This window comes from Artemia franciscana, chromosome 1 (genome assembly GCF_032884065.1).
Source record: "Artemia franciscana chromosome 1, ASM3288406v1, whole genome shotgun sequence".
NCBI classification, from domain to species: domain Eukaryota; kingdom Metazoa; phylum Arthropoda; class Branchiopoda; order Anostraca; family Artemiidae; genus Artemia; species Artemia franciscana.
The window spans coordinates 41,302,104-41,329,536 of record NC_088863.1 but is presented as its reverse complement, the minus strand read 5'-3'; the positions used below and the strand labels follow the sequence as shown (position 1 = coordinate 41,329,536).

Here is a 27,433-nt window from a genome sequence, read left to right as displayed (position 1 = left end):
CTACTCGGTTGCCACGTTAGAATAGCAACATATGCTTTCCAAGAAATAACGGAGATTCTTTGCTCCATAAAATATATAGTCTCTCGAATGGCTCTGCTGATATAAACGGCTGCAAATTTGCTTGAATAAAATGGTGGATATATCGGGATGATGTAAAGACAATGCCATTGCTTGGGAGAGGTGGAGACCCTGATGGTTTTTCAAAGGAAGTTCTGAAGTAAAGAAGATTCCTAGAATTTTCAAAAAGAAACAATGACATAATATTCTGAAGAAAATTCTGAATAAATTCTGAAGTAAACAAGCCCGTAGGGGTTTTTAAAAGAAAATCCTTGGGTCCAGAAAGCCCCTGAAAGTTCCTATCAAAACCTTAGGTTTTTCAAGCATATCAACCACGGTAATTCTGAAAATTTTTGTCCTGGCCCTTGTAGGTTTTTTTCAAACATAACAAATTTAGAAATCTTGGGCTAAAGAAACCATCGGAAGTTTTTGAAAGAAATCCTGGGGTAAACAAGCTTTGACCCTTTTAGGTTTTTAAATAGATAACTTCGATGACCACACTGCCATGAAAGCTTTTTATTGACAGTGAATAGATATAAAATTATTTAACTGGATATTTCGAACACATATACAGTGTTCATCATCAGCAGTAAAACTCCAGGTCCAGAACACTGTATATGTATTCGAAATGTCCAGTTAAATAATTTTATATCTATTCACTGTCAATAAAAAGGTTTCATCCCTATTTTTAACTGTTTTACTTAGGTTTTTAAATATAAAAGCCAAGGAAATCCTGAAGTAAAGAAGCCTCTTGGAGGTTTTAAAAGGGAAATCCTGGGGTCCAGAAGGCCACCGAAGGTTTCTTCCTATAACTCAGGTTTATAAGCCAAAACACCCAAGGAAATTTTGATTTAGCGGCCCCCCTGAAGGTTTTTAACATAACACCCAAGGAAATGTTGATTTAGCCAAGTTTTTTTTAAGAAACAAAGTATATTACGTAAAAATCATAGAAATCATGAAGTAAACAATCCCTGACCCTTGCGGTATTTAATCAAAACAACCAATGAAACCTAGATTTGGTGGGGCCCTGAAGGTTTTTAAAGGAAAACTTGGGGCCAAAAGGCCACTGAGGGTTTTTTTATAGAACAGTATTAGATTTTTTAAACACTCTAAGAAACGATGACGTAACGACCTTATATCCCGATTTATTGGGACTCCCCGTAGGTTTTTTAAGCACAGCAACTATAGAAAAAAACTTTTCCTATGATCTAACATGCACCTGCGTCTCTTACTTTTTTATGACGTAAAAAACACCTGTTGGCTGTCATGGAATCCAGGGAGAGGGCTGTTGTTGGAATGGTGGGATAGGGATGTGTTTAAAAGCAGGGCTGTCGTGAAATCCATGGATAGGGGTGTCGTGGAAGTGCTTATGGGGATGCTACTAGTGGTGACACAGTTGAATTTTATTCACAGTTACAGGATCATATAGACAGAATCCCAGGTAGAAACATGAAATTTGTGTTAGGAGATTTAACGTCCAGGTCGGTATAAACATTGATAGGTAGTATCATAGTCTGGATAAATTTGGTGTAGGAAAAGAAAACAATAATGGCAATAGACTGCTGCAATTTAGTAGGTATAATAATCTAGTTATAACTAATACAGTATTTGATCTTAAAATGACCCATACATTAGCATGGTTTTCACATGACAGGAAGACAGCTAACCTCATTGATTACTTTATTGTGAACCAAAGACTGGCAGGATAAATACAAGATACTAGGATATATAGGAGTGCTTTTATTGACATGAAAAGTCAAGATTACGATCTATCATTGTCTAGAGTTAATTTAAAGCTGAAAACTTGGAAGGGTAACTACATTCCGGGACGCCATGACGTTGGTAGACTTCAGGATGAGAATTCAAAAGATATTTTCCAGGAACAGTGGAATACTAAAGTGGGGACTCGTAAAATTTGACAATATAGAAGATGGATCAAGTAATTTAGAAAAATGTTTTCAAAAGTTGTTGATACAGTCTTAGGGAAGAAAGTTAGGGACGCAGCTAGAAATATTAGCGAAAATGGTTTATGTCTAAAAGAGAGGTGGAGGGGCTTGTACTGGAATCGTTTGAGCAATAGATCATATGAAAATGAGATGAATGTAAAGAAATTGGAGAAAGTATTAAAATAGTAATTAAGAAGGTGTGAAGTAGAGGCCAGGGATAGAATTGCTGAAGATTTAGAAGATGCAGCTAGATGGCATAATAGTAAAATAATGTGCGAGGGAATTAATTGTGAGTAGTCAATCTGGACTTGTCCAAGTTAAAGGAAAAAGTTAAAGAGAGATGGGCTTAACATTTTGAGAATGTGCTAAATCAGGATGGAGTTACAAAAAAAAATTATAGGGGAAAACAAAAAAGTTTGTCAATTTCGGATGTGAAGGAGGATTTATTTTGTGGGGAAGAATTAGTGAAAGTACTAAAAGGGTTTAAAAATACAAGGCCCCAGTTTTTTCAACTGAAAGTAAGGGGCAACATTAAGACTTAAAACAAAGAGAAATTATAACACATATTATGGGGTTTACCCCCCCCCCCTGTCGATACCTTGCTCTGTACGCTGAAGTTTGAATTTTGCTTCAATTCATTAAAAATGACCCATGAATCACAAGGGCTGTTTAATTAGAATAAATAGCTCTTTCAAAAGTACTAAAAAAATTGGTGTAAAGAGCGAGGTAATGAATAGGGGTGAACCCCCTTATATACACAATAATTTCTATACGTTGTAAGTTTTAACATTGCTCCTTACTTTCAGCTGAATAAAACTAGTTTTTTTCATTTAATTTCTGCTCGTTTTTGAAATAATGGTGGGAAATGTGGTACCCCCTTGATAGAAATATCCCTTTCCCATAAAAATTCCTCCATGGCAAGATCCTCCCAGGTAACACCTGATACCCGCTCGTCAGAAGAAGTCTCCCCTAAAAAAGTCTATATACTTCCCAATAACCAATACTATATGTAAACAAAGGGCAAACTTCATAATATCCAGCCTTCCCCCTTGGGACACTGGGGGATTAAGTCTTCTTCAAAGTCTGAGTTCGACTGTGTCGATTTTTCGACTGTGCCTAACAAAATTGCTAAATCAAAATTCTAATCGGGTGACTTTGGAAAAAATAGGCTTGGGAGGCACCTAACTGCCCACCAATTTGTTTGGTCACTTTAAAAAGGCCCTAGAGCTTTAATTATCAGTTCGAATGAGCCCTTTCGTGATATTCTTGGACCACTGGGTCGAAACAATCACCCCGGGAAGAAAAAAACACAAAAAAACTAATAAACACACATCCAGGATCTTTCTTCAGGCAAAAAAAAATGCAAAATTCCATGTTTTTGCAGATAGGAACTTGAAACCTCTACAGTGGGGTTCTGTGATATGGCGAATCTGATGGTATAATTTTCATTAAGATCATATAACTTTTAGGTTTTTTTCTTTTTTCGAGAATAAGGCAAATTTCCACAGATTCGCAACTTTTGATGTGTAAGACTAAACTTGATGGAACTCATATATTTGTAATCCACAAACAAATATTTGATAGTTGAGAAGTACCTGAGTGATGGAATACCTTTAGTCGCTATATTTTAAATTATGAGTAAGAGTTTGATTCAGCTGATAGAAGAGCTTTAGCAAAGGTATAAAACACAAATACACTAATGTGACTAGTGCTATGTACGAGAATAATATTTCCCAGGTGAATGTGAGAAATGAGGTTAGTAGCTGGTTTGGTATTTATTCAGGAGTTACCAAGGGCTGCGTTGTATCCCCATTTATATGGATCATTCTGATGGGCTTTGGCTCGAAAAATACAGCAAAGGCAACGCAAGAACGCGGAATTCAACTAGGGAAGTAAAAAAAACTTCCTGAACTTAGATTATGCTGATTTAAACATCCAAGATGAAGATCTTTGCAAAATAAATGAATTTTTAGAGGTTTATTGAATTTCTGTAAAAGTGATGCTAGGTAACAAGAAGATTGATCAAGTCAACAGCTTCACATAACTTGCTTGTATTATTAGTAAAGACAGTGAGTACAGAGAAAATATTAAAATTAGAATACCCAAGGCCTTGGGTAATTTTTTTTCAAAGTTGCTAGGTAAAAAAGATGCTAGGTAACAAGAAGATTGATCAAGTCAACAGCTTCACATAACTTGCTTGTATTATTAGTAAAGACAGTGAGTACAGAGAAAATATTAAAATTAGAATACCCAAGGCCTTGGGTAATTTTTTTTCAAAGTTGAAAAAAAGTTTGGGAAAACATGAAGATATTTCTATGAACCAAGAATAGAATATTACTAAATATGGCTTTGAAACACGGGTACAATGAAAAAAAGAAGAAGATGTTCTAGATTTTTCCGAAGGAATTGCTAGCAGACTGTTTCGGGTACCCGACCGCCTAACCGTATCTCAAAGGGTTCTGAGAGAAAGATTGAGCTAACTAGGGTAGTTTAGCGGATGAAGTACTACAGGTTGCCAAAGATTACCCTTTTTGGCCAAAAGTAATTGGCTAAACGAAAAGAGGTTGTTCCCGGTTGGGGTGAGAGGATATCGTAAAAAAATATTTAAGGGAAATATGTCCTCCCTCTTGGGAGGACATAAATAGACCGGGATAAAGGGGGAGTGTGCATATTTATGTTGGCATCAGATGGCTTGGTGGGGCCGTGAATTACTATTAGTAATACTATTAATATTATTAGTAAATACTATTAGTAATAGTAAACTATTAGTAGTAGTTGTCGTAAATAAAGAATTTTATCCTCTAAATCAGTCAAGTAATTCATTTTGCATATTCTGTCACATCAATGAAAGTGTTTTCGACTCATATTGTTTAGTTGACATTCCATCTAACTAAAAAGAAAACGACGCATATCTTCAATTGAAAGACATAAACTGAAAACCAACAAAAACAGTCTTGAAAGTCTTGAAAGCAATATTTCAAGCCAGATTAAAGGCAGGAATTTCAAAATTCCACCGAGCTCCTATCAGAATCAGATTTAGACACAAAGTCCAACACGACAAAATTTGCGGTTTCGACTGCCAAAACTTCAGACAAAATATATCTATGGCCCTGTCTTCATTATAGCTGTTTGAGGCAAAGTCTCCAAGGTTTTTTTTTGCTTTTTTAGGTATCCCAACTCTCCATTGGTACTTCTTTAGGCTGAAAAAATAAAATCATTTGTAATTGAAGTTTGTTTTTTCAAAAAAAATTGTTTTTCAATCAACGAAAAGCTGATTTTACTCAGCCGACTCTATCTGAAAAGGCCACTTAATATCATACATTTCTGTCAGTGGCCCAAACAAAACAGTCTTCAAACAGATACATTTTGAAAACTCTAACTTAGGGTTACCAGACATAGCACGAAGGTGATATTTTCACACAATTTCGTAGAGTGTACTATAGCACGTGCTACATTAAATGACCAAATAAAAAAGCTTTTGTACTACAATTTTTCTTTTTGTCTTGAAAAAAATAATGAGTTTTTTTTCAAAAAAAAGGAAGAATTAACAAAAAGGAAGGGCACCTTCTTCCTGTCTTTGTTTCGAAAGATTAGCACAAAGTCCATATGACAAGGACCGCCTTTTTGCCGTGTTACTTTCGAAAGATTGGCATTAAGATGAATATGACCAGATATTAAACGATGAAAAAATTGACCCAAGACTAATCAAAGTACACTTAAGCGAACCATGTATGTTTCGTGGTGCAAGCCACGATACGCGCAAAAACATTTTGAGTACAGGCAGAAAATCGTTGTGTAGTACTTTCATTCGTCTTTCATTCCAGAAGTGGAAGGGAGCATCGAGATCCACGAAAGTAAATCTCATTTGTAGCAATGCAACTAGCGTCGATCAAAATGAGGAAGAGGAAATAGATTTTTGCGACTGATTCAAGAGTCATTCTTTGATCTTTAATAAACCAGTGATTTAGATAAAAAAAAAGCTGGGCATCCGTAAAGGAACAGTAAACTTGACTCAAAGTTGACTCGGGGAGCTAGCTTACATATCAAGAATGTGCTCTGAGTCGATATTGAGAGTAAGAAAAATTCTAGTTACGACCATTGCAGTTTCCGGGCAATTTCTGAAAATTCGAGTTTTGTTTTAGTAGAAAAAAAACAAAAGGTTTGTGTGCCGCAACTAGGAATCAAACCCACGCCGTTTTACCGGTGTGACATTTGACTATGGTCTACACGTAAAAAAGGCAAACTTTTATAGTACATAAGTGCATAATTACAGTGCATAAGGGGCAAGGGCCTGCCAGCTAGCTCTGGGAACAATAAGGAGGGGTTTTGAGATAACAAAGAAGGGGGTCCTGTCGACAATAAGTCCTAATACATTTATCTAAGCCTCCCAGGCCGGTTTGATGGCCGAAAGTTGCCTAGTCAAGTTTACTGTGCCTTTAAAGCCTCTTCACTGCCTAGTTTTGCTAGATGAGTCGAATAATAGTCCTTTTTTCGACCACATGCTTCACGCATTGCTTAGATCCAAGTGTATTTTTCTCTTGTTTTTCCGCTAGAAAAAACCTTTAGCCTCGGAAATCTTTACCTCTAAAAACTACCTCAGTTCACTAAGTTCAGTTCACTGAAAGATAAAGACTTTTCGAAACTAGCGTAAACTACTCTCGAATTGCGTGCAGTGTGTAATGCAATGCAACTGCAACTTGATAAACTGGACAGCTATAGTAAAACTGGTTCGACAACATAGTTCAAATATAAGTAAGAAGGTACAAGAAAACATTCTGCACTGCCGCAGCCGTAGTTTGTACTCGAAACGCGCCGCGTATGCTGCGCAAGGAAAAATAGATTTTGACAAAAACGGCTATCTAGAATCCGAAAAGTGAAGCCTGGCTTTGATTGACAGTTGCAACTGTGAAGCAAATATAGATATTTGAAAGGAACATCTAGGAAACACTGGTAGACAGTGACATTAGCTATCATAATTATCATGAAAATATGGAAGGGTTGGCTTGACTGTCCGGAAGCCCCAGGCGTCTGGAAAATGAAGCCGGGCTTGAAGATTCTTACTAACAATAATTTATTTTAACCTCGTGTGATACCGCTTGAAACACCTTGAAAAATTTTTTGGAAGTTTTGAATAACATATCAAAAACAAATGTTTTTAGACATTTAGATGTTTCGTAATTTTGTATAGCTGTCTTCATTTGAATAGCTCGCAAATACTAAATTTAAGGTAATCTGATAACATATTTATGACAAAATACAACTAGATCACCTTTGGAAGAAAGAGTACATTTGTTTTCAAAAAGTACTGCTTTTCTTAAAATGTACTGCAAAAGTACTACTTTTTTCAAATGTACTACCAACTCACTACTTTGAAAAAAAATGTACTAAAAAGAGTACGATTTCTATCGCGGGCAACTCAAAGCGCCACGCAGCTTATTACGCATGTGCGTACAATGCTTTAGTGAAAATAACAAAGGTATTCGTAGAAATGCTATAATCTTTGTGTGATCGAAAACGCGACTAAAAGTTTTAATTGATCAACACCAAGCAGGATTACGCGAAAATTGCATATTTAGCAAAAATGTCGTGTAGCACTTATGTAGCACCCTCTTCTCGAGAAAAATAGCACACTTTGGACAGCAGCAGGAGGCAACCCTGACTGAACGTTGTTGGCGATCTTCTCTACTTGTCGAAGAATAAGATTTAATTTTGATAATGTCAAGGCTGAAAAGTATCTTTCAAGGATTAAACAACGTTATATGGGGCCCAAACATATCTTTAGAGGTTATAGAAAGCTGGAGTGGAGGTAATTTGTATAGATCTTCTGCTTAAATGAAGTAGAAGGAAACTGTTTTCAGCTTTACAACTTTGCTCAATCCTAATTTTACAAGGAAGCTTTTAAAATAGATAATCTGCTTAGTAGAAAAAGGCTTTTTTCAGCTTTGAAACTTCGCTCAGTTCCAATTTATGGGGTTTCAAATATCAGCAAATACATTTCCTAAATTTAGAAAAGAAAATGATATGGTTTGAATTCTAGCCTACTCAAATAACAGGAATTGCATTTTTAGCTGTAAAAATAGAAAAAAAGAAAATGATAACTGAAAATTAAGGTTAACATAAGAGGATTAACATATAAACCTGACAGTAACTTCCCAGAGTATGTTTTGGCCCTGAATTTATTACCAAAAATAGTAGGCCTTTTACATAACCTAACTCCTTTGCAAGATAGCCTACCAAAAAGTAGCTAAACTAGAATTTTGTCTGAATGATTCATACTTTCCCTTGATTTCAATTTCAGAATTAGAAAATGTTTACGTTTCAGTAATGTCAATATACAATTGACAAAACAGTCTGAAACCCCCCAAACATGATATTAAAGCAAAATGACATCATATTTGATCGGTTTCTGGCTCTTCTTAAGAATTTCTATAGTAAATTTGGAAATATTTCCATTACTGATTTAAGAAATAGATGAACATACCACTTGATGCCTTTTTTATGCTCTTTCTGAATATGATAGTTGTTTTAATCAAAAATCCCACTTTACTCCCTTTGAAAAATGATGCATTTATCTCTTATATTTATAGTTTATTATTAAAACAATGCTTACAATTATTCAGGTTCACATTATTCTTGACTTCACTATCTGTTCCATTCTGCCAAATAATACTTTGGGGACAAAAGAATACTTTAATTTTGGTATTATCACTGGTTGAGGGTTTCTGGTTCTTCTTAGGAATGTCTGCAGTAAATTTCCATTGCTGATCTATGAAACAGATGAACATATCCCTTGATGCCTTTTTTGTATCCTCTTTCTGAATATGAAAGTTGTCTTACTCAAAAATCCAACTTTAAGCCTTTTTTTAAGGATGATCCATTTTTCTCTTGTTTTTGGCTATAGAAAATGGTTAAAAAGAGCAATTCTTACTCCATAATATACTGAACAATTGTATCTAACACATTATGACTGCAAGTACTCTATACTTCACCCCCCCCCCAAATGTGCAAATATATAACCCAAATTATATATTTACCATGTGCTTTCTGGTTCTTGATTTTGTCTTGATTTTTTAAAGATTTGTAAATTGCTCCTTCAATTTGATCATGATCAGTCAATGCCAATGGATTATACAATTTTAGCAAAATGGAAGTCAAATCAGATAATGATCTTTTAACCAATATTTTGATCCTTTTCTATAGCTAAAAACAAGAGAAAATCATCTGTAATGTCATCTGTAAGGGTTAATAAAGGGTTAAAAGTTTAATTTCATAGTAAAACAAATATTATATTCAGAAGCAACATAGAAAGTGGCATCAAGTGGTATGTTCACCTAATTTATAGCTTCAGGAATTCATTTTGAAATGTTTAGCTACTATGGCTGTTTTTTTTTTTTGCCTTTTAGATCCTTTAAGGGCTCAAAACATAATTTCTCCCTGAAGTGATTATTGAATTAAAAAAGAGAATTTAAAAAGGCATATAGTTAGGTATCCAATTTCATTCTAGCTAAATTATGTTGAAAACTGCAAATTTATCTAAAATGGCCCAATTACCTACAGTATTAAAAAACTGAATATCAATCTATCATCCTCCAAAGATTCTTCCACCCAACACAAGGAAATAACAAGCTGAAATTACAGTATTTATAGCCATATGTAAATTTACTATCTTTAATTATTTTACAGCTATATTTATATTATAATTTATCATTAAAGCAATGCTTACAACTATCCAAATTCACATTATTCTTGACATTAATATCCATTCCATTCTGCAAACTAATACTTTAGTGAACAAAAGAATGTTTCAACTTGGGTTTAGTCATTGGTGGAGCATGGTACTTACTTTTTGCTCAAGTGTTGTGACATTGAAAATATGGATCCTTTTGAGAAATATATGGTTTAAGCCTAGAATTGGGGCTATTAAAAAGAGGCATGTTAAGAATACAATTCTTATTTTACAATATATAAAAAAATGTTATTTACAAATAGTTAACAGATTTTCCAACCCCCCTAATTTGTAATTACATAGCCCAAATTATATATTTCTCATGTATTTTACCATGCATACTCTTGTTTCAAGCCATGTTTCTTTAAATTAAAACTGGGAATTCAAGAAATTGAAAAACACAGGGAAATATATAATATGGGCTATGCTGCTTATATCTAACAATTTTATAGGAATTTTCCCAAGTATTTCACAGATCCACAATATTTTTTTTGATCTTAAGAATAAGTGATACACTTGATCAACAGATAATAATGTCAAAAATTGTTAGGTACAGCAAGAACTTTATTCATAAATTGTAGAAACCCAAATCAATAGCAAAGAAAGATAAGCTAGAATGTTACATCTTTCCTCTGGGTACAAAAATTTACTTAATCAACAACAAAGGGATAAAGTAATTCAACTTTGGTAACATCAATAGTTCTTTAAATAATTAATATTTCCTTTTATAAGGAAATATAAAAGAGGATGGTATACAGTTCCTTTTCTATTTGGGAATAATTTTGTTCTGTTAAGCAATCATGAAGCAAATGACTCATTCCTTTCATTCTGAAAAATGGTGAATCCAAGGCTAAACTTCGATGCATCAACCTGGAGCTCAATGTTTTCTGATGCAGGGTCAAAGAATGCAAGAGAATCAAATTGATTCCATAATGCTGGTAAATGCTGCTTCATGCTGGGTTTCCCAATGGAACTCCTGTTAGTTTGCCAGCTCACAGACTGGTTGGTTCAGCCATGAAAGTTTCAATATATATCATGCTAGATAGTTCATCATCAAACAGTTCGTGGTAACGAACTGTAGTAAGGAGCGATCTGGCTCAATAGTAACCAAAACTCTAAAAAATTGAATTTTGATATCAATAGCTACATCAAAAGAATTGCATTTTAATGCTGATTTTAAATATATAAGTTTCATCAAGTTTAGTCTTAGCCATCAAAAGTTACAAGCCTGAGAAAATTTGCCTTATTTAGGAAAATAGGGGGAAACACCCCCTAAAAGTCGTAGGATCTTAACGAAAATGACACCATCAGATTCAGCGTATCAGAGAACCCTACTGTAGAAGTTCCAAGCTCCTATCTACAAAAATGTGGAATTTTGCATTTTCTGCCAGAAGACAAATCACGGGTGCGTGTTTATTTGTTTGTTTTTTTTCTTGTTTTTTTTTTCCCAGGGGTCATCGTATCGACCAAGTGGTCCTAGAATGTCGCAAGAGGGCTCATTCTAACGGAAATGAAAAGTTCTAGTGCCCTTTTTAAGTGACCAAAAAAATTGGAGGGCATCTAGGCCTCCTCCCACACTCATTTTTTCCCAAAGTCAACGGATCAAAATTTGAGATAGCCATTTTGTTTAGCATAGTCGAAAATCATAATAACTATGTTTTTGGGGATGACTTACTCCCCCACAGTCCCTGGGGGAGGGGTTGCAAGTTACAAACTTCAACCAGTGTTTACATATGATAATGGTTATTGGGAAGTGTACAGACGTTTTCAGGGGGATTTTTTTGGTTTTGGGGGTAGGGTTGAGGGAGGGGGCTGTGTGGGAGGATCTTTCCTTGGAGAAATATGCCATGGGGGGAAAAAATTCAATGAAAAGGGTGCAGGACGAATCTGGTCACGTTAGAAAAAAACGTCAAATTAAGAACTTAATATGCAATGCTGGGTGTTCAGAGCCTCTCTATTATGGAGTATAATTTGAAAATAACACAACTATACAAGCGATAAAACATATATACCACAACCATAACTCAACCAACAAAAGAACTGCTAAGAGATAACACAACTATAAAGCAAAAACGGGTGATAACTAACGGGAAAATAAACAAACTAAGAGGTGGAAGGGGCCCAGAAAAAAATATAATCCTTTTTCAATTTTGAGCCTAACTTCCGCAAAGGAGTAATAATGTCAGAAGCCCTGAAATACCGAATTATTTTCTTTTCAAACAGTTCGTGGTAAGGAACTGTAGTAAGGGGCGACCCGGCTCAACAGTAAACAAAACTCTAAAAAACGGAATTTTGATGCTAAAAGATACATCAAAAGAATCGAATTTTTACGCTGATTCTAAATATATAAGTTTCAATTAATTTAGTCTTTGTCATCAAAAGTTATTTGCCCTGAAAAAATTTGCCCTATTTTGGAAAAAAGGGGGAAACATCCCCTAAAAGTCATAGAATCTTAACGAAAATCACACTGTCGCATTCGGTATATCAGAGAACTCTATAGCAAAAATTTCAAGCTCCTATCTAGAAAATGTGGAATTTTGTATTTTTTGCCAGAAGGACAAATCACAGGTGCGTGTTTATTTGTTTGTTTGTTTTTTTTTCCCAGGGGTCATCTTATCGACCAAGTGGTCCTGGAATGTCGCGAGAGGGCTCATTCTAACGGAAATGAAAAGTTCTAGTGCCCTTTTTAAGTGACCAAAAACTTGGAGGGCAAATAGGCCCCCTCCCATGCTCATTTTTTCCAAAAGTCAACAGATTAAAATTTTAAGATAGCCATTTTGTTCAGCATAGTCGAAAACCATAATATCTATGTCTTTGGGAATGACTTACTCCCCCACAATCCCTGAGGGAGGGGCTGCAAGTTACAAACTTTGACCAGTGTTTACATATAGTAATGGTTATTGGGAAGTGTACAGTCGTTTTCATGGGGATTTTTTGGTTTGGGGGGTGGGGTTGATGGGAGAGGGCTTTGTGGGAGGATCTTTCCTTTGAGGAATATGTCATGGGGGAAGAAAAATTCAATGAAAAGGGCGCAGGATTTTCTAGGATTACTAAAAAAAAAAAATGAAAAAATAAACATGAAAACGTTTTTTCAAATGAAAGTAAGGAATAGCGTTGAAATTTAAAACAAACAGAGATTATTACGCATATGAGGGGTTCTAAAAATACTTTAGCATAAAGAGCGAGGTATTTAGGAGGAGATAAATACCTCGCTCTTTATGCTGAAATATTTTTAGTGATTTCAACTATTTATTCTATGGCCTATTTGATTCAGGGGTCATTCTTAAAGAATTGGGACAAAACTTACGATTTAGTGTAAAGAGCGGGGTATTAACGAGGGTACAAACCCCCTCGTACACATAATAAAAATATAAGAATATAAAAGTTTGTTACGTAAGTTAATTCTTAAGTTACGTATGTTTTTTACTAATTCAGGGGTCATTCTTAAAGAATTGGGACAAAACTTACGATTTAGTGTAAAGAGCGGGGTATTAACGAGGGTACAAACCCCCTCGTACACATAATAAAAATATAAGAATATAAAAGTTTGTTATGTAAGTTAATTCTTAAGTTACGTATGTTTTTTACTAATAAAAACGTTCGTTGAATATTAAAAGTTCTAGTAGCCTTTTTAAGTAACCGAAAAATTGGAGGGCAGCTAGGCCTCCTTCCCCACCCCTTATTTCTCAAAATCGTCTGATCAAAACTAAGAGAAAGCCATTTAGCCAAAAAAAATTAATATACTAAATTCATTTCAATAATTTATGTGCGGAGAGCCAAAATCAAACATGCATTAATTCAAAAACGTTCAGAAATTAAATAAAAAAAACTAGTTTTTTTTAACTGAAAGTAAGGAGCGACATTAAAACTTAAAACGAACAGAAATTACTCCGTATATGAAATGGGTTGTCCCCTCCGCAGTCCCACGCTCTTTACGCTAAAGTTTTTAATTGTTTTAAAAAGTAGAATTGTGGCAAAGAGTCAAACTTTAGCGTAAAGAGCGAGGGACTGTGGAGGGGACAACCCATTTCATATACGGAGTAATTTCTGTTCGTTTTAAGTTTTAATGTCGCTCCTTACTTTCAGTTAAAAAAACTAGTTTTTTTTTATTTATTCTAAAAAAGGGTTTACAGTTCATCTTTATTAGATGGGGTCTGCATTTCTTTTAGTGTTTGAACCTTTCACAGATCTGGATTGATGCCATCTTTGGATATTGTGTGTCCAAAGTAAAGTATGCAGCTGTGTTTGAATAAACATTTTCGTAGGTTAAATTTGACCTGTTTCTGGTGGGCTCTTATTAGTGCACTATGAATGTTAGCATCATGTCTTCTTCAGTCTGGTCATAAATGATGATGTCATCTACTATCACTGAGAAACCTCTGATATCTTCAAAGGCCTCTTCCATGACATGCTGGAATTCTTCCTGCTTATGTGGCTTTGAGCTTTCAAGTGATAGAACTAGTTTCACCAAGGTCAGTACCATGCTGTTGCTGAACCCAAGGATTGATGTTGGGGTATCCTTTACTATGAAGTAGGATTGGGTTCCACTACTGCCATTTGTATAAGCACAAGTTAGGTTACAGATTTCAAGTGTTGGAATATTTTAACTACCAAGCTAGTAAGAATCTATGGTGTCTTAGATAAAATGGGTTTTGGCATAAGAGTGTTGAAGTTCCTTTTTGGTATGTGTCAATTTTGATGGTGGTTTTTATTTTGTCATTGATTTTTAGCTTCTCATACAGTTGATCACTACCCATGTCCATAATCACCATATTAATGATGTTTACTGTCTCAGTAAAGATGTTACCCTCTTTGCTCTGACATGCCTCTTGGTTTAAGAGGCGTACTGTTGTCTTGCTACTTTTGCAGACTTTTGTAAAAGGGTTCAGCTTGTTATAATTGCTATGTACCTTTCCTCTTGTGGGACATTTTTGCAATGGTGAGTATACTTGACCACAGATGTAACAAGCTGTGGTTTGTGAGCTGTGATTTGTCTTCTTTCCCCTTTGAATGAGATTCACTTCTTGTTTTATATGTATATACTGGCTTTGACCTGTCTGTGCCATGGTTCTAAGTTGTACTTAGGTTTTACATGTGTTCTTGCAATTGTTACTGCTTGTGAAAGGTCCAGAATTGAACCTACTTGTAAGAGATTTTTTCCGACCTTTGCTGGGGTTATGGCACATAATAGTCTGTCTCTTATCATTTCCTCTTTCAAGGCAATTATTGAATACTCAGATTCTTGAGCCAACAACTTTAACTCTGAGATATACTGGTCAATAGTTTCACCTTTGTGCTGGTCTTTAGTGAAAAATATGTCTCAAGAATACTGTGTTTGATAGGTGGTTGAAATAATAATTGATTTTTCATGTATATGCATCCAAATTGTCAGTTTCCTTGTGAGATATTGTGAATGTACTAAATATCTCTCTCCTTTTCTCTCCTAGCCATATTAGCAAGAATACACATTTTATTTTTTTGAATTTTCTACTGAGAGGGCCTTGGGACATAAGGTTGGCATGTGTTCTGAATCTTGACCATGCCTCCTTTAGGTTATCACTTGATCAATCCATTGTAGGGTATTTTACACTGGCTTTAATATCTGACACCATGTAAAAATTTGTTAATACACTAAAAACTTTTTCCAATAATTGTAGAAACCCAAGTCCCTAGAATAGAAAGATAAGTTAGATAGTTGCAATAGTTAGGTGTGTATTTGAGAATAGGATAAGATTGCTTTTTATGGGACTGACCTGTATTTTGTTGCCCTTGTCTGGATTGAAATATCCTTAAAAGATTCCTTGCATTTCTGAATCAAAAGAGTTTCTATGGCACTTGGTATTAACCATGTGACATATAGCAATTGCAATTTGGATTTGGCCTGTTAATCTGGAAAAATTAAAAAAATGAAGTATTTTTAACTTACAAAGGGGTGCTCAGATCTTAATGAAATTTGATGTTTGGAAGGATAACGGGTCTCAGAGCTGTTATTTTAAATCCTGACCAGATCTGGTGACATTGGGGGGAGTTGGGAGGGGGAAACCTAAAATCTTGGAAAACACTTAGAGTGGAGAGATAGGGATGAAACTTGGTGGGAAAAATAAGCACAAGTCCTAGATACATGATTGACATAACCGGAACAGATCTGCTCTCTTTAGGGTAGTTGGGGGGGGGGGTTAATTCAGAAAACCTAGAAAAAATGAGGTATTTTTAACCTACAAACAGGTGATCGGATCTCAATGAAATTTGATATTTAGAAGGATATCGTGTCTCAAAGTTCTTATTTTAAATCCCTACCGGATCTGGTGACATTGGGGGGGGGAGTTTGGGGTGGGGGAACCTAAAATCATGGAAAATGCTTAGATCGGAGGGATCGGGATGAAACTTGGTGGGAAAAATAAGCAGAAGTATTAGATACGTGATTTACATAATTGGAAAGGATCCGCTCTATTGGGGGTGGGGATTAATTCTGAAAAATTAGAAAAAATTACGCATTTGTAACTTACGAAGGAGTGAATGGATCTTCATGAAACTTCATATTTAGAAGGACCTCGTAATTCAGATCTCTTATTTTAAATCTTAACCGGATCCAGTGCCATTGGGGGGGCAGTTGGGGGGGGGACTAGAAATCTTAGAAAATATTTAAAGTGGTGAGATCAGGCTGAAACTGGATCGGAAGAATAAAAACCTGTCTAAGATGTGTGACTGACATAACCGGACCGGATCTGCTCTCTTTGGTGGAGTTGGGGGGGGGGTAATTTGGAAAAATGAGGTATTTGTAACTTACGAAAGGGTGACCAGATCTGAATGAAATTTGATATTTAGAAGGATCTTATGCTTTAAAGCTCTAATTTTAACTTCCGACCAGATCCTGTGACATTGGGGGGAGTTGGAGGGGGAAACCGAAATTCTTGGAAAACGTGAAAATTGGGGTATTTTTATCTTACGAATAGGTGATCAGACCTTAATGAAATTTGATATTTAGAAGGAAGTCATGTCTCAGAGCTCTTATTTTAAATCCCGACCAGATCTTTTGACAATGGGGGGAGTTGGAGGGGGAAATCTTGGATAACACTTGGAGTGGAGGAATCGGGATGAAGCTTGGTGGATAGAATAAGCAAATGTCCTTGATACATGATTGAGGTAACCGTACCGGATTCGCTCTCTTTATGGGAGTTGGGTTTCAGTGATTTGGCGAGTTTGGTGCTTCTAGACGTGCTAGGACAATGAAAATTAGTAGGCGTGTCAGGAGCTGCACAAATTGACTTGACAAAGTCGTTTTCTCAGATTCGACCATCTGGGGGCTAAGGGAGAGGGAAAATTAGACAAAATTAGGTATTTATAAATTACGAGTGGGTGATCGGATCTTAAAGAATTTTGATATTAGAAGGACATCGTGACTCAGAGCGCTTATTTGAAATCCTGACCTGCATTGAGCCTCTGATTTTCCTTTTAAATCTATCTGTTGATTCTTAGAATTTCTTTTTTAGAGTTCATACCATATGAGCTCTTTGCTCTTAGTTCTTCTTGCCCTGTCACAAGTGTCACATGAGCTCTTAGCTCTTGTTGTTTTAGCCTGGCACAAAATCAATGTGTTGTTTGCAAACATAGTAACCATAAAATCTATATCCCCATGAAGCAAGTCACAGATTTTTTGCCTGGATTTACTTATCAATCTGCAAATGTCACAAGAAAAAAAATTGTGGGCCAAGCACCAATCCTTGTGGAACACCATGAGCAAGTGCTAATATTGATGAGATTGATCCATTTGTATGAACACACGGTCGTCAATTTGAAACAAATCCACATAGAAATCCCATTGTTAGTTGTCTAGTTCTATAAAACTGACAATTGTGTGAACAAACTCTATGACTAACACTCTCAAAGGTTTTTTTAGAACTTCTTGGGAGGGCATAAAAAGGGAAGCTTTAAATTGATTTTGATGGAGGAGAAGTGTCTAGTTGTGTTGGCCTCAGGTTGCTTTGTGGGGTGATAGTAATGTGAATGGCTTTTTTAGATCTATAATTATTACAGCAACCTTTCATCCTTGGTCTAATACAGAATTGATCATGCTTGCCAAATATTTTAATGCATGCTCAGTTGTATGTCTTTATCTGAATCCAAACTGTGTAGGGCTAAAAATTTTACAGCCCTCTAAATAACAAATTAATGTATTTGAGTAACGTTTTTCTAATATATCTGACATAATGAAAAGCACGAAAATAGGCATTTAATTCTCTAATTCTACTGTATTTTCACCTTTATAGACTGCTGTCACTTTAAATTCCTCAAAACAAGAGGGAAAGATATTAGATGAACAAATATAGGTAGCATAACTGGCAAGAGATTTTTTATAACTCTCAGAGAGGTTAAATCACTCCCTAGAACAGTACCTTTTACATCATATATGATGATGATTTTAGTTTCTTTTTCATGTGCTGGAAGCATATCAAACAATTTATCTGATATTTTCTTCCCTAGATACCTCTAGAATTAAGATGGATAAAACCAAGAAAGAGAAAAATGGATGGGAAACATATAATTTTGGGCTATATGGTTGCACACTAGGGGTGGGGAGAGGTAGGGAGTAATGTAAAGTCAAGTGCTTTTAGGAATGATAAAAATAAGTATTTTAGGATTTTTTTTTGGAATTTTATAGTGTTTCCTTTTCAATAGCCCCATTTGTGTGTTGGTACTGATATCAGTTTAGTGTTTCCACTCTCCATAAGAAAATACTAAAACAAAAGAAGAGTTAGACTCCTTGTTCTATGCTCTTTCCAATATCATGGTTGTTATAAAACTAGGGTATATGTGTAAAACTAAAGAAAACAATAAAATTTTACTTTTACAGAATGCTACTATTTAACAGGTTAGCCTAGGCCTATCACGTTTCCTTCTATTGTCAAAAAATTCCATATAACTTTTGGATTCTAGAATGCAGGAATTTGACAGTTTGTAGTGAGAACGCAATCTACGCTGTACTGGAGAGGAAGTTGGTGTTGCTGATGGAATCGTTCCAATGGAGTTTTTCTATCTTTAGTAGTTCTTTGGATTTAGTTGTATCCAATATCCTCAAAGTTGCGGTTATTATTGGCCAAGTTTCCGTGCTGTATATTATGACTGAGCCTCCAGATGCATTAAATATTTACATCTTTGTGAGACAGCTTACAGCAGGATTTGTGTGTTTGTTGTTTGTTGTGAATGTCAACTCATCTGCAGAAGTCAGCATTGCTCAAAAGGCTGTCGCCAAGTTTAAGGCTGAAGTTAAGCTAGGTGGTTGTAACATAGTCACTGATGCAATTAAATAATTTGGGAGCTGCATCACATCCCTTCCAAACTCCAGTGTAAATCCTGAATGGCTTTGTTTCCTGTTGACTTGGACACAGCTTGATATTTGTTTGTGGAGTCTTTCAAAGAAAGAGCAATTTTCTAGAGTAAACTGATCTTTCTGATTAAGAGCATCAGCAACCTCCTATCTACAGAGTCAAAAGTGTCGTTGGAGCTGATAAAGACTGCAATTGCCTTGTGCAAAACTTCCACATCTTTTCTATCACTTGCTGCAGAGTGAGAATCTGGTTGCTTGTGGAATGGCTGGCATGATTCTTGCTTGTTTGATTCTTCAGTTTCTTCAAAGTATACTATATAATAGAGTAATTATTAAGGAAGGTCATTGTAAACAGTTTAGCAGGGTTGTGCTTCTGTAGTTAGAGGATTGGTTCCTGGATTCTTTCAATTTCAATTAGTGGCAGAATTATCCTTTCTGGAAATCTTAATCAAGAACCAGAATTTCCGTTTTATCATTTATAACCATTTCTCTTGTTCGGCTGGTGCACACCCAGTGAAGTCAAAAAAAAAAAAAAATCTTAACCAATTTTCAACACAACGACTGGAAAGGAAAAGACTATCAAAACAATTAAGTGCAGTCAAAAGACTCCTGATTGAATCAGACAGATCACATGACAGGATTAACACAGTGCACTTAGAGTTGAACTTCTGGCAATTAGTGTTCAGTCAAATCTGGCATGTCTGAAAAAATACAGGGTTATTCTGAAACATGTCGGAATGGTGGAAAAAATATTGAAAATAGAAAAACAAACTTTGGATTGGCTTTAAAACAGATATAAGGTAATAAAGTAGTTCATTCTCTGATTCAATAAGTAAAAATCTTAGCAACAAAAAAAATTCAAATTTAAAAGTTAGGAGTCAAGTGAGTCAGTTGCAGACTTTTTTAATAAGAGAAATCAAAGCTCAATATAAAGGAGCAGCAAAATACACTCTTTTGGCAGCTAGCTGAAGGCTGCTGGCTGTCAGCGTGCTGAAAGAAAAGAAGAGTATGAAAATGAAGTCTTGATTCACACTTTGATGACATTTCTCGCCCTCGGCACCTTTACAAGGAAGCTGCCTCAAGTTTTCAAGTTAAATTTCAGACGTGCTATGAAAATGAATGGCATCTATATCCTATGGCTGGTTTTAACTCAAGCAAGCCGCATGCTGTGTAGTCAATTCAGATGGTCGGTAAAACTCCCTACAAGCATATTATAAAATCATGGGACTGCAGCAAGCCTGCTGATTCAGACACATTCCATCCGGAAGGTCAAACCGCAGAATGTTGCAGAAGTTGCAACCTATCTATTTCTAGCAGGGGTTTTCACACCATGAAGTGGCAAAAATCATGAGACTAAGTCGGAAATCTCCTGAGATAAAAGAAATAAAACAAGAGCTAAGAGCTAATATGGCACTTCTGACGACGTCGGAAGAGCCAAGAGCTCATATGGCATGAGCTCTAACAAAATTATAAGAATCAATAGATTAATTTAAAAGAAAAATCAGAGGCTTAATGCCGGTCGGGATTTAAAATAAGAGCTCTGAGACACAAAGCTCTTTTAAATATCAAAATTCATTAAGATTCGATCACCCACTCGCAGGTTCAAAATACCTCCTTTTTTTAATTTTCTAAATCACCAATTTTCATCGTTCTAGCACGTCCAGAAGCGCCGAACTCACCAAAGCACTGGACCCTCCTAACTCCCCCAAAGAGAGTGGATCCAGTCCAATTTCGTCAATCACGTATCTACGACATTTGCTTATTGTGCCCACTAAGTTCCATCCTGATCTCTCCACTCTCCAAGATTTCCGGTTTCCCCCTCCAACTCTCCCCCAATTTCACCAGAACTGGTCTGGGTTAAAATAAGAGCTCTGAGATATGAGTTCTTTCTAAGTATCAAATTCAAAAATACCTTACGAACGGTCACCCGCTTAAAAATAAGTTAAAAATAGTTAAAAATACGTCACTTTTTGTAATTTTTCCGAATTAACACCCCCTCCAAATCCCCCAAAGAGAGCGAATCCGTTTCGATTATGTCAATCACGTATCTAGGACTTGTGCTTATTCTTTCCCCCAAGTTTCATCCTGATATCTCCAGTCTTGGCATTTTCCAAGATTTCCAGCCCCCCCCCCGAATCCCCTCAATGACACTGGATCCGGTCGGGAGTTAAAACGTGAGATCTGAGTTATAAGATCTTTCTAAATATGAAGTTTCATCTGATGAAATTCAAGATCTGATCACTCCTTCGTAAGTTAAAAATACCACATTTTTTCTAATTTTTCAGAACTAACCCTCCCCCCAACTCGCAAAATAGAGCGAATCCGTTCTGGTTATGTCAATCAGGTATCTAGGGCTTGTGCATATTTTTCCCACTAAGTTTCATCCCGATCCCTTCACTATAAGCAGTTTCCAAGATTTTTGGTTTCCCCATCCAACTCCCCCAATGTCACCTGATCCAGTCGGAATTTAAAATGAGTGCTCTGAGACATGATATCCTTCTAAATTCAAATTTAGTTAAGATCCGATCACCCGTTCGTAAGTTAAAAATAGCTCATTTTTTCTAATTTTTCCTAATCAACCGTCCCCCCAATCCCCCACAGATGGTCGAATCGGGGAAACAACTATTTATAATTTAATCTGGTTTGATCCCTGATACGCCTGCCAAATTCCATCGTCCTAGCTTATCTGGGAGTGCCTAAACTAGCAAAACTGGGACCGACAGACCGACAGAATTTGTGATCACTATATGTCACTTGGTAAATACCAAGTGCCATACAAAGTAATTTTTCTCTGGGGATGGAATATTCGGTTGAAGTTTGGCTTCAGTATGGCTTATTTTGGAAAAGTGTTATTTCCTGGCTTTGGGCAAACCATGGGTAGAAGTAGTTATAGGCCCTACTAAATTGAAGGAGAACTCGACTTTCTTAAAACTGGAACCCCCCCCCCCTATTTGAGATAGGGTTTGTGATATCAGAGCTCGATTTTAGCCCTGATCCTAGTCATCTTTGGTCTAGCTTTCATTTGGATCTGATCCTCCATTAAACAAAAAGCTTGATATTTTTCAGCACTTAAAACCCACTCCCCCTCGTGCTATTTGAGCTAAGGTTTTCATCTCAAAAATTAATGCCTGTCATGGTCTTAGGCATCTTTGGTTCAATCTTCATTCAGATCCACCACTCCACTTGCAAATTACATTGAATTAAATGAAAAACCCAACTTTTTTATAGCACTTAAAGCCCCCTTCCCCTAATTAAGCTAGGGTCTTCATCTCTAAACACTATGTGTCTTATGGTTTTGGCATCTTTGGCTTAACTTTTATTGAGATCCATTACTTCATTCGCAAGTTAACCTGAGTTAAACAAAAAACTCAACTTTGTTTAGTACTTAAATCCCCCTCCCCCTAGTTAAGTTGGGGCATGCATCGCAGAACTCAATGCATATCATAGCCTTAGGCATCTTTATTCAATTTTCATCGAAATTCATCTCTCCATTTGCAAGTTACACTGAATTAAATGAAAATCTCTATTTTTTTTAACACTTAAAACCCCCTCGCCCTAATTAAGCTCAATTTTAATCCAAATTGCTCAATTTTAATACAAATCTGACAGGCGGTTCTCCTGCTATACTCGATTACACATACGGGCAGACAGACAGACAGATCTCAAAAACCTATCTTGATGGATATTTTCCACTATCCAAGTAGGTGATGATGGTGATGATGATGCCTGGATGATGATATGCTATTCTTTTCCTTTTTTGGATCTAATGAGCCAACATGGCTACCTAAGACGTTGCAAAATCTGTCTGTCCGTCCTTCTGTGTAATCAAGTATAGGGAAAGTACCACTGGTCGGATTTGGATGAAAATTTGGATGGCTAGATTTGGTGCCAAGGATCATCAGACACATCAAGTTGAAAGATGAAGACCCTACCTCAAATAAAACAGGGGGAGAGGGTTTACCTGCTAAAAATAGTTTTTCGTTTAATTCAGAGTAACTTGCGAATGGAGTCATGGATCTGAATGAAAATTGAACTAAAGGGGCCTAAGAGCATGACCCATGTCAATTTTTGAGATTAAGACCCTAGCTCAAATAAAATAAGGGGGCGTGGGTTTTAATTCCTGAAAAAATTAAGTTTTCTGTTTAATTAAGTATAACTTGCAAATGGAATAACGGATTCAAATGAAAACTAGATCAAGGATACCTAAGATCAGGGCTCATATCAAGTTCTGGTATCACAAACCTTATCTCAAATAGGGCGAGGGGGAAAGGGTTTCAAGTTTTAAGAAAGTTGAGTTTTCCTTTAATTTAGTAGGGGCTATAACTTATGAATGGAGTGACAAATCTGAAGTCAGACTTGTCTGAATACCTGAATTTGCTGGAATGAAATTGACAAAATACCACTGCATCGGATCCAGCTAGAATCCCCTAGAGTTGTTTATTGCAGACAACATTTAGATGGGCAAAGATTCATAGCTTCAGTAGTCTTACCAATAATATGGTCCTGAAGATGATGAAATGGTAGAAATCTGGTATAGTTGACAAGAGGACACAACTTAAACACTAATTTCAGAAATATAAGCCCAAATGGACTACAGTAAGCAACATTTAGTATAAAACAAGGGATTTTTAGCTCACTGTCGACCAGTGAACTGTGAAATAATTTGAATTTTTTATTACATAAATTTTAAACAAAATTAAACCAAGTGATAATCATAGTATAATTTTTTTGTCAAAAACAAATACCTTATTCCACATCCAAAAATAGGGCATGGAGCTATCTCTGAGTTTATTCTAAATCTAAAGTTGATGTTTTCTTGTACATTGCCAAAGCACACACACACAAAATTTTCGTGCCAAAGGTAAAGTATTTGAAAAACAAGTACATTAACAGTATCTTAAGTAATAAGTCCTGTGGTGGCGCAGTGGATTTGACCTTAGCTTGGTAATACGGGACCCAGAGATTGAATCAAGCTGCAGGAATGCACTGCAGGGCCGACGCAGGGACCTTAGTAGTCAAGAAGCGTCGTTAATTCTTAAATAAATAATAATCTTAAGCAATAAGTATTCTTACTTAAGTATCAAGTAATAAGTACACCCTAGGGTTTTTACTTAAGTAAAAGTACAAGTAATGGAAAATTTTTCTTAAGTATTACTTCAAGTAAAAGTATTTCAAGCAACTGACAGCACTGGGTGGGATCTACAACAATTGATAGCTTCATATCCCATTTCGACAAGGACTGGGCAACAAAACAATAGCTTACTCAATGTGATGCAGTAGATGCCCCATCATCACTAACTGGCGTACACTGGATTTGTCAATATTGCTAGGAAGTGTGATATAAGGTAATTTAAGGTAACGATGGACAAGTTTATTTCTCATCCTGTTCAGCTTGCAATATGCTGACATATTGCAATGGAATCAAGCTTGATACATTTGTTATATGACTTTCAAGGATTTATCTGACAGTCATTAGGTTTTGTGCACTTGCCTTTGACCAACAGTGGACTCAGATACTTTCAAGTTGTTATACATACATTTTTTCTATGCTCCCTTTGCTTGGACTTTAGGCAATCAAATCTTTTTGAGATTTCAGCAGCATTCTTTTCTCTGATACAGCAATCTTTAAAGTTCTGGAGACTGAAGTAGGCAACTCCGCCTCTGTACTTATTCTTGAGACAGAGAGAAAGAAATGCAGCCGAAATCTGTGGTTAGTATCCCCTGTATGTTCGGCAGCTGGTTATAGACAACCTCCATCTCTGACTTATGATCACATAGTCTATCATCTTCTTTGTCTTTCACTTATTGCTGTGTCAAGTATGCTTGTTGATCCTCTTCCTTAGGAAGAATGTGTTTGTGATAGCAAGGCTATTGGCTGTACAGAGCTGCAGACTGTGGGTTCTTTTTGTATTGACAAAGTCTGGAGTCACTCCACCAATTACGCCATGCCACACGCCACCTCAATCTGAGATAGTGGCATTAAAATTGTTCCATCTGTGATGATGTCACAGGGCAAATTCTGTGAGAATAGCACTGACAGAAGATAGTGAACTCATCTTTGGCAGACTTATTGGCGTCATTAGTCAGAGCATAACATACTATTATACTTCATTTTCCAAGCTTACTTTGAAGTCATATTGTTATTATCCTGTCTTAGGTTTGCTGGGATCATGGCACTCCTTTTACATCTGCAGTTATGACAAAACCCAGGCCATTTCAGCAGACTGAATCATTTCCACAAGCTATCAAGTGTCCTTCCCCTAAGGATTCTGAGTTGTTGCCCAGAAGATGTGTCTTGGTGATGCCTGCTATTGAGATATGATTATTGTTAAACTTCCAAGCAAGCAGGGCTTTTGCTCCAGGGAAGTTTAGCATCAAAATATTTGAGGTGGCAATTCTAGGGCTAAATTTATCAGTTAGGTTGAGCTGTTGGTTAGAACTTGGTCGATGGACAGGAGTCGATAATCTGAAGGGGTAAAGCATCCAAGGCCGTATCTGATTTTTTTTATGGCAGTCATTTTCAGATGGAGGGTAAACAGCCCTACCAATCATAGACCTGTGGATTTGTGGTCCGCTAGGACTGTCTCAGGCCACCCCAACAGGATCAAGGTAGCCCTTTGGCTATGTGCTTCGCTTGGATTTGGTGACTAACTATCCAACAGGATGTGGAATCCTGACTTGAGTTACCAGTACAATGCCCAAGTGAGAGCTTCCAGGAAACATGCTAATAAAATGTCACTACTAGATTCCTTGTTCTGTGCTCTTTTCAGATATCATGATATTTTATAATATCATGACACTCACAATTCACCTCTCCCCTCTCCCTGATGATCCCTTAAATAATTCTAATAATATTTGCTATTTCTATTTTAATTTAATCTTATTATACATTATGAGTTCTTTGTTAAAATATGTTTCTGCATTCTGAATCTGATACCGAATTTTACCTGTGATTGATTGCAGTACTAGATAAGAATATTCTTTAAAATAATTTTAAAATTGTTGAATATTTCCCTCGTATAATAAAGTAAGAATTTCATTGTTACTGTCGAGGACCATCAGGCAGAGAGGGTGAGGTGCTTTGTAAGAAAAGCAACCATGATATTTGGAAAGAACATAAAACAAGGAATCTAACAGTAGCCTACTGCTTACACTTTATTAGCATATTTCCTTTAGAACTGATCAACCACTAACTTGATACCACAAACAATAACTACTGAATTGGAATGTAGTAATGACAAAAAAAAATATATAATTGGATAAAATTCTTGAGGGGATTTTTGTCATCCTGGAAAATAGCCAAGTTAAATGCAAACTTTGCGCTTCTATATGTTTTAAAATACTTCTGTTAATTTTTATGATAGACAAGTAACAAATGATAAAAATATGTATTTTTTATTTTTAATTTTTTGGTCTATTGCATCTTCTAAAACTCTGTATTAACTCCGTTTTTTCAATCTAAGGAAAAACTGAAAAATATCATTACTGAACATTAGTTTCAAAAACATTGGCTTGAAGCAAGGTGGCCAAAGAAAGTACAACAATCATATTCTGATTGAGGGGAATTAACAGCAGAAGTAATCATTTTACTAACATTGGCAAAACACTAAGTAAAGACCTCCTGAACATTTTGCTTACCCTTGATCATATTACCATCATCTACTGGAGCAGAGAGCTTAAAGACAGTGTTTATGAAGTGCAGAGTTGTCTTTTTTTGTGACAGGCTCGTAAAACGTAATTTAGTTATTATGAATATTCCTATTGACTTTGGTATGTGATTAGTGGGCTCGCAAGTCTTACAAAGGCTTTTTCTTCAACTTTTGAGGAGGAAATGGATCATCTACGGTTCTAAAGAGACATTCATTTTTGACCTACAACAGGGAGGCACCACAGTACAAACATGGAGAACCGCCCCTTTTATAGACAAAATAATATGAAAAAAAATTCGTTTTCTTAAAGAGTTAAAGAGGCTGCGTCCCAAAGTCGAACCTTAAAACGTACAGGAATTAGAAGAGGCAGTTGGGGGGCTGCCGCCCCCCAAACCCCCCGCTTTTAAAGACCCTTTTGTACAGGTTTTTTGTTGTGGGGGGACTTCATTGTTACTAATTACTAGTTTCGGCGCAATGGTTCTCCTGTCCTTTTGTGTTTAACATTTTTCGAAGTTATTCCATTATTCATTCATTTCAATTTTTTGTTAATTAAAAGAGGGCCTTTCCGAAGCCAAGAGCGGGGGGTTAGCAAAAAAACAAAAAACCTGTACAAAACAGTCTTTAAAAGCGGGGAGTTTGGGGGGCGGCAGCCCCCCAACTGCCTCTTCTAATTCCTGTACGTTTTAAGGTTCGACTTTGGGACGCAGCCTCTTTAACTCTTTAAGAAAAC

The 27,433-nt window shown here is 36.2% G+C and overlaps 1 protein-coding gene across 1 annotated transcript in view; it reads left to right on the top strand.

The window, feature by feature from the left end:
- The first annotated feature begins 7,654 nt into the window (after positions 1-7,654).
- Positions 7,655-27,433, top strand: part of LOC136029704 (ubiquitin carboxyl-terminal hydrolase MINDY-3-like) — a 28,347-nt gene continuing 8,568 nt past the window's right edge. The window contains exon 1 of the mRNA XM_065708210.1: positions 7,655-7,809. Coding sequence (XP_065564282.1) covers positions 7,719-7,809 — 91 coding nt within the window. The 5' untranslated portion in view covers positions 7,655-7,718. The remainder of the gene's footprint in view (positions 7,810-27,433) is intronic.